We start from the raw sequence: 14,426 nt of genomic DNA, 5'->3' as shown, positions 1-14,426 counted from the left end.
AAAGGAAGCCCCTTATGCCGGTTACAGTCAGTAAAACACAAATGAAGCCTCTTGTGCCGGTTACAGTCAGTAAAACACAAACGAAGATCCTTGTACCTGTTACAGTCAGTAAAACACAAAGGATGCCCCTTGTGTTGGTAACAATCAGTCAAACACAAAGGAAGCACCTTGTGCCGGTTACAGTCAGTTGAACACAAAAAAGCCCTTGTGCCGGCAACAGTCAGTAAAACACAAACGAAGCCCTTGTGCCGGTAACAGTCAGTTAAAGACAAATGAAGCCCCTTGTATCGGTTACAGTCGGTAAAACATAAAGGAAGCCCCTTGTGCCGGTTACAGTCGGTAAAACACAAAGGAATCCCCTTGTGTCGGTTAGTCAGTAAAACACAAAGGAAGCCCCTTGTGCCGGTTACAGTCAGGTAAACACAAAGGAGCAAGCCCCTTGTGCTGGTTTTCAAGACCATATCACACACCACTATCAATCATTACATAGCCAAAACTATTTTTTTAAAGACTAAGTTATGCCTTTCAAGTTGTTTACTTGTCATGTAACTGCTGACATCGGAAACGATGCGATGCATACTCTATATGTTTCGGTTACGACGCGATGTATACTCTGCATGTTTCGGTAACATCGCGATGTATACTCTGCATGTTTCGGTAACGACGCGATGTATACTCTATATGTTTCGGTTACGACGCGATGTATACTCTACATGTTTCGGTAACGACGCGATGTATACTCTGCATGTTTCGGTAACGACGCGATGTATACTCTGCATGTTTCGGTTACGACACGATGTATACTCTACATGTTTCGGTAACGACACGATGTATAGTCTGCATGTTTCGGTAACGACGCGATGTATAGTCTACATGTTTCGGTTACGACGCGATGTATACTCTACATGTTTCGGTTACGACGCGATGTATACTCTACATGTTTCGGTAACGACGCGATGTATACTCTGCATGTTTCGGTTACGACGCGATGTATACTCTGCATGTTTCGGTTACGACGCGATGTATACTCTACATGTTTCGGTAACGACGCGATGTATACTCTACATGTTTCGGTTACGACGCGATGTATACTCTACATGTTTCGGTAACGACGCGATGTATAGTCTACATGTTTCGGTAACGACGCGATGTATAGTCTACATGTTTCGGTAACGACGCGATGTATACTCTGCATGTTTCGGTTACGACGCGATGTATACTCTACATGTTTCGGTAACGACGCGATGTATACTCTACATGTTTCGGTAACGACGCGATGTATACTCTACATGTTTCGGTAACGACGCGATGTATACTCTGCATGTTTCGGTAACGACGCGATGTATACTCTACATGTTTCGGTTACGACGCGATGTATACTCTACATGTTTCGGTAACGACGCGATGTATACTCTACATGTTTCGGTAACGACGCGATGTATACTCTACATGTTTCGGTAACGACGCGATGTATACTCTACATGTTTCGGTTACGACGCGATGTATACTCTACATGTTTCGGTTACGACGCGATGTATACTCTACATGTTTCGGTAACGACGCGATGTATACTCTATATGTTTCGGTAACGACGCGATGTATACTCTATATGTTTCTGTTACGACGCGATGTATACTCTACATGTTTCGGTAACGATGCTATGTATACTCTGCATGTTTCGGTAACGACGCGATGTATACTCTGCATGTTTCGGTAACGACGCGATGTATACTCTACATGTTTCGGTTACGACGCGATGTATAGTCTACATGTTTCGGTAACGACGCGATGTATAGTCTACATGTTTCGGTAACGACGCGATGTATACTCTACATGTTTCGGTAACGACGCGATGTATACTCTGCATGTTTCGGTAACGACGCGATGTATACTCTACATGTTTCGGTTACGACGCGATGTATACTCTGCATGTTTCGGTAACGACGCGATGTATACTCTACGTGTTTCGGTAACGACGCTATGTATACTCTACGTGTTTCGGTTACGACGCGATGTATACTCTACATGTTTCGGTTACGACGCGATGTATACTCTACATGTTTCGGTAACGACGCGATGTATACTCTACATGTTTCGGTAACGACGCGATGTATACTCTACATGTTTCGGTAACGACGCGATGTATACTCTACATGTTTCGGTAACGACGCGATGTATACTCTACATGTTTCGGTAACGACGCGATGTATACTCTACATGTTTCGGTAACGACGCGATGTATACTCTACATGTTTCGGTAACGACGCGATGTATACTCTACATGTTTCGGTAACGACGCGATGTATACTCTGCATGTTTCGATTACGACGCGATGTATACTCTATATGTTTCGGTTACGACGCGATGTATACTCTACATGTTTCGGTAACGACGCGATGTATACTCTACATGTTTCGATTACGACGCGATGTATACTCTACATGTTTCGGTAACGACGCGATGTATACTCTACATGTTTCGGTTACGACGCGATGTATACAATATGTTTTGTATAATATGCTTCAAACTGACATCGTGCTAAGTAAATAGTGTGGGGGTTTTTGTGCTCTCTTAATGATAGTGTTATTTATAACTGCGTAATTTTGTGTTTACACTTTCCAAGTCTTTTTAAGATTGACGCAGGTCAATTTGTATGAGTAAGAGGTATTTTAGTATAACTCGGTTAATGTACAATTATCCCGGACGCCGATCTGCCAGGCTGGTTCGGGTTACACTTGCACTTCCGGGGTTGTATTGACCTGCGGCTCAGCAGACTGGAAAAGAAATTGTAAACAATTACTGAGAAACTATTGTTTTGATCCAAAGACTTCCCAAAGCAAGCATTCCATAGTAGCTAAAATGTTGGAAATAAATGTTATATTTGACAATACATGTGTTGTGCAAAGTCAGTATTCATCATTCAATCCATAAATTGGTCATTAATAATGCTATATAACAATGTGTACCTGTTGTGTTTTGAAACAAGCCATTCTAAGACCTATACGAAGCATCTTGTTCGAGTACAACATACCGGTGTATACTAATCAAGAAATTATATTTTTGGCTCTCACTGTGGTACTTGATTCAGAGTGTTCGTCCCCATTGTGGTACTTGATTCAGAGTGTTCGTCCCCATTGTGGTACTTGATTCAGAGTGTTCGTCCCCCATTGTGGTACTTGATTCAGAGTGTTCGTCCCCATTGTGGTACTTGATTCAGAGTGTTCGTTCCCATTGTGGTACTTTATTCAGAGTGTTCGTTCCCCATTGTGGAACTTGATTCAGAGTGTTCGTCCCCCATTATGGTACTTGATTCAGAGTGTTCGGCCCCATTGTGGTACTTGATTCAGAGTGTACGTCCCCATTGTGGTACTTGATTCAGTGTGTACGACACCCAATGTGGTACTTGATTCAGAGTGATTGGCCTTCACTGCGGGTCTGGATACAGAGTGTACGGCCACCATTGTGGTATTTGATTTAGAGAGATAGACCTTCATTTCGGCTCTTGATTCAGACTTTGAGGCTTTCATTACGGTTCTTGGGTCAGACTTTGAGGCTTTCATTGCGACTCTCGATTCAGAGTTTTAGACCTTCATTCCTACTCTCGATTCAGACTTTGAGGCTTTCATTGCGACTCTCGATTCAGACTTTGAGGCTTTCTTGCGACTCTCGATTCAGACTTTGAGGCTTTTATTGCGACTCTTGATTCAGAGTTTTAGACCTTCATTGCGACTTTTATTTCAGAGTTTTAGGCCTTCATTTCGACTCTTGATTCAGAGTTTTAGACCTTCATTGCGACTTTTATTTCAGAGTTTTAGGCCTTCATTTCGACTCTTGATTCAGACTTTGAGGCTTTCATTACGGTTCTTGATTCAGAGTTTTAGGCCTTCATTGTGACTGTTGATTCAGAGTTTTAGACCTTCATTGCGACTCTTGATTCAGACTTTGAGGCTTTCATTACCGTTCTTGATTCAGACTTTGAGGCTTTCATTACCGTTCTTGATTCAGACTTTGAGGCTTTCATTGCGACTCTTGATTCAGTGTTTTAGACCTTCATTACGACTCTTGATTCAAAGTTTTAGACCTTCATTGCGACTCTTGATTCAGACTTTGAGGCTTTCATTACGGTTCTTGATTCAGACTTTGAGGCTTTCATTACGGTTCTTGATTCAGACTTTGAGGCTTTCATTACGGTTCTTGATTCAGACTTTGAGGCTTTCATTACGGTTCTTGATTCAGACTTTGAGGTTTTCATTGCGACTCTTGATTTAGAGTTTCAGACCCTCATTGCGACTCTTGATTCAGAGTTTTAGACCTTCATTGCGACTCTTGATTCAGAGTTTTAGACCTTCATTGCGACTCTTGATTCAGAGTGATAATCCTTGATCAGGACCAGCCATGGTCACATGGTCAGTCTGGTAAATAGACTTACGTAAGATGCTGTTCATCTTATTGCAGAAGAGATTTGTTTCTTTAACTGATCATTTCTAACAGAATTGAAATTATTTTAGATTAAATGACATGTATTACTACTTAACAACTAAATCGAATATAAAAGTGCATAATTGTGTTTGTTTGTCTATCGACAATGTAGCTTATCATTTTCTTTAATGATATTTTTTTCCGTTTTTCTACTCAATTTGAAATATCATAATTAAACTTAATTAGTCTGTAATTTTGCAATCTTCAATTGATATCGGTAGTAATAATTCTAATTTCCATTATATTTAGACCGGTTTTGAAATATTGCATATCAATGTTAAAGATTTGAAATGTCGATATACACCATTAATGGCTCGAAGAATTGCAGGCAATTTATATAAATGACAGGCGGTATTATCAAGCATTCTCTGGTGATATAAGTTATGAATCATTAGGCACTAATCACTTGCAAATATTTTATCATACTTAATACCATGTTGTGAACCGAAATTTTGGCAAGCGTCACATTGTACATGCTTAAGACTTTTATATGATAGATTGTTGAATGTTTGTAAATGAGTGAAATGGGCAAATTTCGTGAACTCCTGTAACAGTGCTTCCACGAGTCACATCCATTATTAATGGCTTCAATCTTTGCGGGGGAACTTTGTACTATTCGTTAACCATATTAGCGAATAAGTATCCAGTTAGTAATTTAGTGAATTATTATCGTACAACACGACGGCATTTTCTCTGAACGGATCCCAAGAACTGCTAAACTATTGCTGTTACCAGTGCATATAGGGTAGATGGTTGAAGTTGAAACTGGTCCAAGCGTGTTCGCTGCCCTCAAGTTCAGTTTTTCCTTGAAAAAGTAATTGTTCGTTAATACAGATTACTAGTATAAACATTAGAATGGCAAGTGATGTAAACACTATGGAATATTACTTTTATACCTTGTAGTGTCCTTATGGGTCGAATAACCAGTTCCAGACTAACTTAAAATTTCGTTTTGAAAGTCGTTAGACAGACTTACGAAATAATAGCAAAATTGTATTTCCAATTCTGTAAGATGTCATTATTTTGTCAAACTACATGAGAATATTGAAATACATCTTATTATCAAAAATGTAAAACATGAATGTTATTAATTCGCTAATCTCGAATCGAAGCTACCATTATAGTTGTGCATGTCTACATATTATTTGATGCGCATGGGCAATTTTGTCTAAATGTATTTGGAAATAAACTGTAAACTGTAGAACTGTATGATTCAGCATACGCAAAACGAAGATGGACAACCCCGGAAATGTCCACCCTCTACCGGCGATCCTATCAAATGTATGACTTACTATCTATCGCCTATGGACATTTTTTGGTTAAGATTGGCTTAATCTTACACCATATTTCATTCTCTACGACATGTCTTACATGACCCGTGGGAACAGCCGCGGTGAAGGTTACTTCAATAAACGTCATTTCGTTTCATATTTCTTGTGTAGAAGTTCATTTTACATAAAACATTAAATTTTATTTCATGTAAAAAACACACACTTTTATTCTTTCGGGGTGTGAGTGTTCACTTTCCTTGATAAAAATATCAATTTAGTCTGATTGGTAACGATTTGTAACGTCATCGGTTTTTGACCATAGCAGAACCAATCCAGTAGTTTAATGAATGAAGCCGGCTTGACGAGCTCGGCTTTCATTGAATGGAAATCGAGCTATCCACCAGACGTATTATTGACGAGTTCATTTGGGATTCAGTTTGCACTGTGAATAGTTCTGTTTTAAACGGCAGGATTAATTGTATTATGTTGACTTAGTGTAGTGTTTTGTGTATGTTATAGAGTCTTATAAAGTGCCCTGATGTGGGAGTGATATACCTGTACCGGACGGAAAGTAAGTTCATAAATACAGTGTCCATATTAATATGATAAGCCTAAGCCTGGTGTGTTTACTTGTATGGAGCCGACAGTTTTGACAGTGTACGTGACGATGTTTGTTATTGAAAATACAATTATAGAGATTTCAGGCAGTATAAAAACACTTTGAATTGATCTACATTATCAAGACGGATAATTCCCACCCACTTGAGATATTAAATGTATTATATTGAAATTGACCGTTGATCGCTCCATGTACTTTTACTTACATAAGATTTTCAACGCTGTAGTGGCGTGCCCTGATTACTGTTAAAGTAATCCCGTAATCTGATTAAAATGTTGAAATTCTTTATAATAACATTATAGGGATTAACATTGTATTGTAACCCAACCCCCGGTCCGATCAGTTGTACACTTCGTCTGATCCCAGTCTGTTGCTAGATGTTCAGCTGGGGTGTTTCTTCTGCCGGGCGTAATGTTTACAATAATAGTTGAATAATATTGCTCAATGTGGACATCTATGTCGAGGGGTGAATGCGAAAAGGTTCTAAGTGACATTAAATAAAGAAGCAGATAGAACCTTTTCGCTTTCACCCCTCGATGTGACCATACTTCAACTCACAGTAAGCAGTTTTAACGAATAAATATCAAAAACGATTAAAATATTATATGATATTCTGAGTTTTTATTGTTGGTAAACAGAAAGGTTAGGGTTAGCTCTAACACTAACAAAATTTTTACGTAAGACTTTATATAAAATATATATAAATCAGTACTTGAGTTTAACTACGACCCTAAACTTTGGTATGAGGTCTTGCTAATCCGCTTATGGGTTCATTACTGGTCTTTGAACACGAACGCGTCACATGGGACAATGTACGATGTCTGCCCTCCATATATGGGCACCATTCAAGGGCGTCCGTAGTTTTCCCAGGCTTTAAAGGGTATCGTCGGCCAAAGTTTGCCCCCTCTTGCACTCTTGTTCGGAACATTGACAGCATGTCTGACGTCACCTCTGACATACCTACCACTGGCATTTAATATTTTATAACTCACGCCATGATGTATTATTATACAAAATATGTCGTTTTTTTGTCTTCTGTTTTCAAAAGAGATCATTAATGCTCAATTAAATCTAAATCTGCGTGAGAAAAATCGCTTAAAGGTTCTCAGAACTTGCCCTTTAGATAATTTATGTTCGTTTCTTATCGCGGAAAATCCCTCGTTTTTACGAGCAATAACGTTTGATAGGTAATACTCGTATAGCCTGACATACATCCAGGGCTGTAGAATGTATTGGGTCAGTCGAATTGATCCTGATACATTCTTTATTTGGTACACCAATGAAACTGTCGGCTTTATTACCAATCAGTAGATAATAATTGCTTTATTTTATTGCAGCCTCACGTGTCATACGGTATGGAATAGAGACTAATTCTTGGCAATGGTAGTTGTGGGATTTGGAAGTTTTGTTTCAGACGAGAAATTAATGGTCAAGGCCATTATGATAATGCACTGGTGTTATGAAAGTGGGCTATAACGATACACATCTTCCAATGTACAACAGCCTACAGTTATAATAAGTATAACATGAGAGTAATCACAGTAATATTCATATCAGAGGATTTATTTATTGCGTTTACAATGCATCTAACAAGATTCAGGTACTTCCGGGTAAGACTTTAGCTATATATATATATAACTGTTAGAGAGTGTTAAATGTATTTTGATATACAGATATTGGATGCTTTCTATAACAAAGAAAACTGTTTTATATTTTCAGGAAAAAACTCTGTTGAATAGCACCTCTCCACGACAAGAGACTCATTAGTGCTGAAAGGCACCTCTCTCCACGACAAGAGACTCGTTAGTACTGAAAGACACCTCTCCACGACAAGAGACTCGTGACTGCTGAAAAGCACCTCTCTCCACGACAAGAGACTCGTTAGTACTGAAAGACACCTCTCCACGACAAGAGACTCGTGACTGCTGAATAGCACCTCTCCACGACAAGAGACTCATTAGTGCTGAAAGGAAGGCACCTCTCCTCGTAAGTGCTGAAAGGCACCTCTCTCCACGACAAGAGACTCGTTAGTGCTGAAAGGCACCTCTCCACGACAAGAGACTCCTTAGTGCTAAAGGCACCTCTCCACGACAAGAGACTCGTTAGTGCTGAAAGGCACCTCTCTCCACGACAAGAGACTCGTTAGTGCTAAAAGGCACCTCTCCACGACAAGAGACTCGTTAGTGCTGAAAGGCACCTCTCCACGACAAGAGATTCGTTAGTGCTAAAAGGCACCTCTCCACGACAAGACACTCGTTAGTGCTAAAAGGCACCTCTCCACGACAAGAGACTCGTTAGTACTGAAAGGCACCTCTCCACGACAAGAGACTCGTTAGTACTGAAAGGCACCTCTCCACGACAAGAGACTCGTTAGTACTAAAAGGCACCCCTCCACGACAAGAGACTCGTTAGTGCTAAAAGGCACCTCTCCACGACAAGAGACTCGTTAGTACTGAAAGGCACCTCTCCACGACAAGAGACTCGTTAGTGCTAAAAGGCACCTCTCCACGACAAGAGACTCGTTAGTACTGAAAGGCACCTCTCCACGACAAGAGACTCGTTAGTGCTGAAAGGCACCTCTCCACGACAAGGAACGCCAGTCCCCCACGTGGTGTTCCGTAAGATGGAAAACGTTAAATACACTAAATAGTAAACGGACGGATCTAGAGCTTAAACATCGGACTGATTTCAAACTGTTTGACATGTTTCATAGGGGCATTGCAACATGCCCCCGGTGTACATAGGCGCTGACCTCGCGGGGGCGACCTTGACCCACCACCAGACCATGGAAGAGTCGTTGTTTCCGCCAATATCGCGAAAGAGTGCCATTTCAATCGGAAGTGAAACGGACCCTAGTGATTTTTGTAACTCTTCTCCACATGAACGGAAGGTACTGACAACACGAGGAAGCGTTCCCGCACTATCGTTGTCCAGTAGCCCCGTGAAGTTTCCGACCATCGACCGCGCCAATTCAACGAGTATTGCGAGTCTTCCTGGCTCTCGTGCCATGCGGCACCGGAACATGACACGCGAGCTGCGGTCCTCCTACTGCCGCTCGCCTAGCTGTCCCTCTCATCTGGACATGAACCGCACTAATGTTGAGTTTAACAGCTACAACAAGCGTCACTCGAATACAGACCAGGAGAGCTCAGATGTCGGATCTACGGATGTCGAGGAAAAGGTCTCCAAACTCCCAAGTATATTCTCGTCCAAGAACCCATCAGATAGGTATGAAAGAGATGAAAGCCCGCGGCGGGACAAGAATAGAGACAAATTGAACGCACTGTCACTGCGTCGTAGTGAATCTCTTTTACACGCATTTCACAGTAATTCGGACAGTAAGGCACAGCTGTCTAGCAGAGACGCAGATCAAAGACAGTCGCAAACGGCCGCCCTTCTCTTACCGTTAAGGACAAATCCTACGGTGAATAACAAAAAGAAAAAGAAACGGCGAACAAGAAGAACGTCAGATTCAGAGAGTGAGCCTCGGGAAAATACACCACGGAATCACCCGGAAACTTCTCGGAAGGATCCGGACACCTCATTGAATATTCCGGACTCTTCACGGAATTTGCCGGATACTTCACGGAAATACGCGGATGTGCACAAACAATCTTCAAAACAAAGCTGTGATACTGATGACGCATTAAATGCAATTGCTCGTGAAAATGACTTGTATGATGAAGAAATGGACGCGACACCGAGAGCAATTGAGATAAGCCCATCTCGGAAAGTTAAGCAGTGGATTAATAACAATCAAAAGGAGGGCCATATTAAGGCGTAAATGTATTTAACAATGAATTCCGATGTTTTGTCAACTTCCTGTAACTCTTTTAGGAAATTGAAGACAGATTAATTTATTTTGCAATATTTGTCCAAGCGGACCTAGTCACAACGGACACAACTGGAAACATACCAGATGTTCATTTAGTAGCTAGCAATATACTTGGTGTCAATTATGTGTGCCAAGATGTACACAAACTTGAACCTCTTCGTAATTCATCTCAAGTGTCTTAGAAAAGAGAAACTGACTTGCTAAAAGACGGTACGGGTGCATTTACCAATTCAATGGACACTGGAACTATCTGGGAAACTTGTTGTGTGTGGTAAGGACCGTTGAAAAGAGAAACAGGCGATCTTTGTCAGCAGACGTCTACATGAAACTACAAGTGAATAGTTTATAAAACTATCCGTTTGAGGAAGGTCTTTACGGGCGATATTTGGTGCTAAAGAGGATCAACATCATGTCGATGATACAAGCTAAGCTCGAACTGTCTAGCAGATCATTGGTTTAGTTGTAAATGTTGACATTGTTATCCTTTATTGTTTACATATGGATATGAACATGTTTACAGTTTTCCGTCCATATAACAAAATTATATGCGGTGGTTAGGTTCTGCAGTTTTGATCATTTCATTAATATGTTCTTATCTCCACTTAATTACATTCAGTTTCGGGTATTACGTCAGAAGTGTTTTAGTGGGGAGATATTTGTGAAATCCATATCTTAACAAATTAATTACGCTGATATCAGATTTCAGAGAACTGAAGATAATATAGCTGTCTTCGATTGCCGTATTGATTTACAAATTAAACGTTACATTGCTAGATTGGTGTAAGGATCTAGAGTGTATTACTGTAAGACAACTCTCACGGTGATTAAAGACCGTTTCTATATTAAAAAATGCAGAAAACTTCGCATAAAAGTATATGCACATTTTGTGTGCCATATGTAACATTTGACAACAGTTTAGCGAATAACAGTACATGTAAGTGAATGAAAACTAGGTATGTACTCTCTATATTCGATGCATTTAAAACTCCAACCCTTTATCTCATCATACTTGATGTCTATATATTATTGAAGGTAAAACCACGACCAATAACAAAAAAATACTGTAGCTAGATATCAAGATTGAGACGTTTTCATTGAGTTTGAAATATTAAAGTGAGTTCAAGAGAGTGAAATGCATAATAGAGCCCGCCCGTAAATCCTGCATTAAGAAGAGACATGACGAGCATGTTCTCTTCCAAACTTGATCAAAATAACGAAAGTTAAAAGGAGAACGCGCATTTGAAAATGCCCAAAATCGGTTTGGACCAACGAGTAAAAAAATCCACTTTAAGAACTAAGAAAAAACAACAATCGTAATGCTTTACAACTAAAATCTATCACAGAACAGTTTGTGAAATTCAGAAAATAATAACTTTCCTTTAACGACAAGTTTGAGTTCGATTTACGATGAAATTTTGCCGAAGTTATATCATTGTTCGGCAAAAGATTTACTTAGCTTGTAATGTTTTGCCTCCTCGGAATCCAGCTTATCTGATCTTCTCGTTAATGGTAAGGTGCCAGGATATCATTTAAAACGATCTTTACAAAGAATTTTGTATTTCATCTTTTAAATCTGTATATTGCACAATGTTTGCGTTCTGAAAGTAAACCACTAGGATGTATATCTTGTTCAACAAGTCTCTGTGTGGAAGGAATTGTATTTAAAAATGCTATATTTTTTCCGAAACAAAAACCTTGAATAGTATTGCAAGTTGATAAAAGTAAGATGGTATTGAGTGACGATACTCTGTTTTAACTTTACCGATCGGCGTTTAGTTCTAGTGCATTTAATTTAAAGTTTTAAATTATATTAAACTTTAAAGAACCATTTTGTTCATGTTCTCGTATATTTTACTTACTATTATAACGATACCTCATGTACGCACTTATGTCGGGTTTCCAACGATATCAAAAGTTTGTATTTCTATTATATAATCAAATGTACTTGAATTTCTATAGGTCAGCCTGTGATACCACTACTGACCTACTTGTGAGTTTAAGTTTGCACCTTTCGATTGTTTTAGGCAGTGTGTTTTTGGAACGAGTCCATAGAGAATACGATTATATTCTCCTACTTACAACAGTATTAGAAGTTGTTAATTTGTGTTCCATTATGCTTGTTTCAAAACCCATTCTGTCTTATGAAGGGTTGTATATAAACATATATCTGTCATGGTACTATTTCTTAAATATATGTATATGTTTATATATATATATATATATATATATATATAAATATATATATATATATATATATATATGTATAGATGCATGCTAGTTGATATTCACAAAATGCACTTGAACAATCATTTCCAGTTATACTTTTTGAAGTATTAATTGTTAGGTTATTAATCTTTATATATAATCTGTTATACATTTTCAGGGTCCAACGTCAAACGTCTTTATTTATATGGAGTTACGATTGCTTTACGCTGTGCACTCGAATTAATTTGTCTTATTTGATAAGTGTACATGTATTTGTTTATTTCGTTCACTGTATTTGAAAGCAGAACAGGACATCAACCAAAAACAGTGGCTGATTATTTTAGCCAAATTTTCTACAACTATAAATTAACCTCTGCGTATAAAAATTGTTCAATATTATACATACCCATTTTATATGTTCTTGTTTTCGGCACACTGTTCAAAGGTAAAATGGAAATGAATGTTTGATGTCTACAGTAACTGTCTGCAATATTTCTTCCGACCTGTGATATGCATGTTCGTGTATTGTTCAAATAAAGAAAATAAATAAAATGTAAATTGTTATAATTTCACATCTGTAGCATTTGGTTGTCTAATTAATCTTATAATAACCTTTTAGTTTCACCTATAACAGTGATGTAGGTATATAACAAGAAAGGCCGGGAAATACCAGACCTGGCACAGAGTCACGGTTGAACATTCAATGGGTTATTCAAAATAACAAATTACATGTATATTTATCAGCCGCCTTCCTGTTTCAGACACGTAGTTCTCTAAAGTCGTTGATGTAAAAATGATGCCGTACTCACAGGGTCAAATGTTTAAACAAAACTAAGAAGATGCATAAAAAATAAACATTCTGAGCAAATCGTTTTAGACCACGTATAATCCCCCCCCCCCAAAAAAGGGACATGCTCACTTAGCCCAAGGGGAATAATCCACTGTTAATTCCTGGCCTGTAACGCTAAAATTATCTATCCCAGTGGTAATCTTAAAGATACATTCTAGTCACGTAAGATTTTGCCTTTTATGGCTGTTTAAAAAAATACAAACTACATGGATAAGCCCTGTAGGTTGCGTCACAAGTTATGGTAAACGGAAAAGGCTGCGACCCAACACACACTGAACAAACAATCATCACAGACACACCATACATGCATAACAATAGTGGTATCGCTAAAGCTTGGGGTTACCGCTCTGAAACGATGTGAAACACAAGTTAAATGGGGCGGGGGTTTAAACGGCTCGCAACCAGTGATCCAGGGGGAGTTATTCGAACGATATAACGCTACAAACGCCACGCATTGTTACTTCCCTTACAGTACACTAATCAATGCCACCATGAAAACCACGTAGCATGTATAAATAGATATACGTATATTTGTTTTAAATCCTCTTATGCAAAGTTCCATCATACATTTAGAACACTAAATATTTTTTTAAAAAGTTAACAATATCAAATTGGAAAAATAATCTTATTAATATGTAGCGTGGGTGTGCCAAGACAAAACCACTCAACTTCGGAGTTCGAATATTTATTTATACGTTGTCGAATGAAACCTAAAACATATAATAAAACATATAAAAGTATATGCTAACATAATCATATTATTAATAACACCAAATACAAAGACAATGGACAGTGATCGGTAAATATATCGAGGGAGACTTCGCGGTTAAATACATAAAACATTCTAAGAACTATGAGCAATAAACTTACCAGGCACGTCTAAATAATAATTAAATATGAATGAATATTTCAGCTCAAAGATAAGAGCGAATAGTAAATAAGTTATAATATAGTAACAACTGTTACAATTGAAATCTTGACTTGCGTCGACGATGATTCAGAACGGAATGATTTATGTGTATATATAAATAAGGGCGTGTGCAATGAAGCGGGAAAAAGGGGAAAAGCCATTATGAACCAATCAATCACTCTATAAATTTAGACAAACTCGCATAACCAGTATTCACGCTCTGACGCACTCGGACATAGACGGACATTGACGGACAT

General features: G+C 38.7%; 1 protein-coding gene across 2 annotated transcripts in view; it reads left to right on the top strand.

Moving 5' to 3' along the window:
* LOC128207634 (uncharacterized) overlaps positions 1-12,377 on the top strand; it is a 29,464-nt gene extending 17,087 nt beyond the window's left edge. The window contains exons 1-2 of one of the 2 annotated variants that reach the window (XM_052910670.1): positions 6,164-6,321; positions 8,089-12,377. In XM_052910670.1, the coding sequence (XP_052766630.1) occupies positions 9,095-10,153 (1,059 nt within the window). In that variant the 5' untranslated portion in view covers positions 6,164-6,321; positions 8,089-9,094 and the 3' untranslated portion in view covers positions 10,154-12,377. Of the gene's footprint in view, positions 1-6,163; positions 6,322-8,088 lie in introns of those variants that run through there. The other variant, XM_052910671.1, reaches the window with a different exon arrangement.
* Positions 12,378-14,426: the final 2,049 nt, after the last annotated feature.

Source organism: Mya arenaria, chromosome 11 (assembly GCF_026914265.1).
Source record: "Mya arenaria isolate MELC-2E11 chromosome 11, ASM2691426v1".
Classification (NCBI taxonomy): Eukaryota; Metazoa; Mollusca; class Bivalvia; order Myida; family Myidae; genus Mya; species Mya arenaria.
This window is presented reverse-complemented; position numbering and strand designations above follow the sequence as displayed.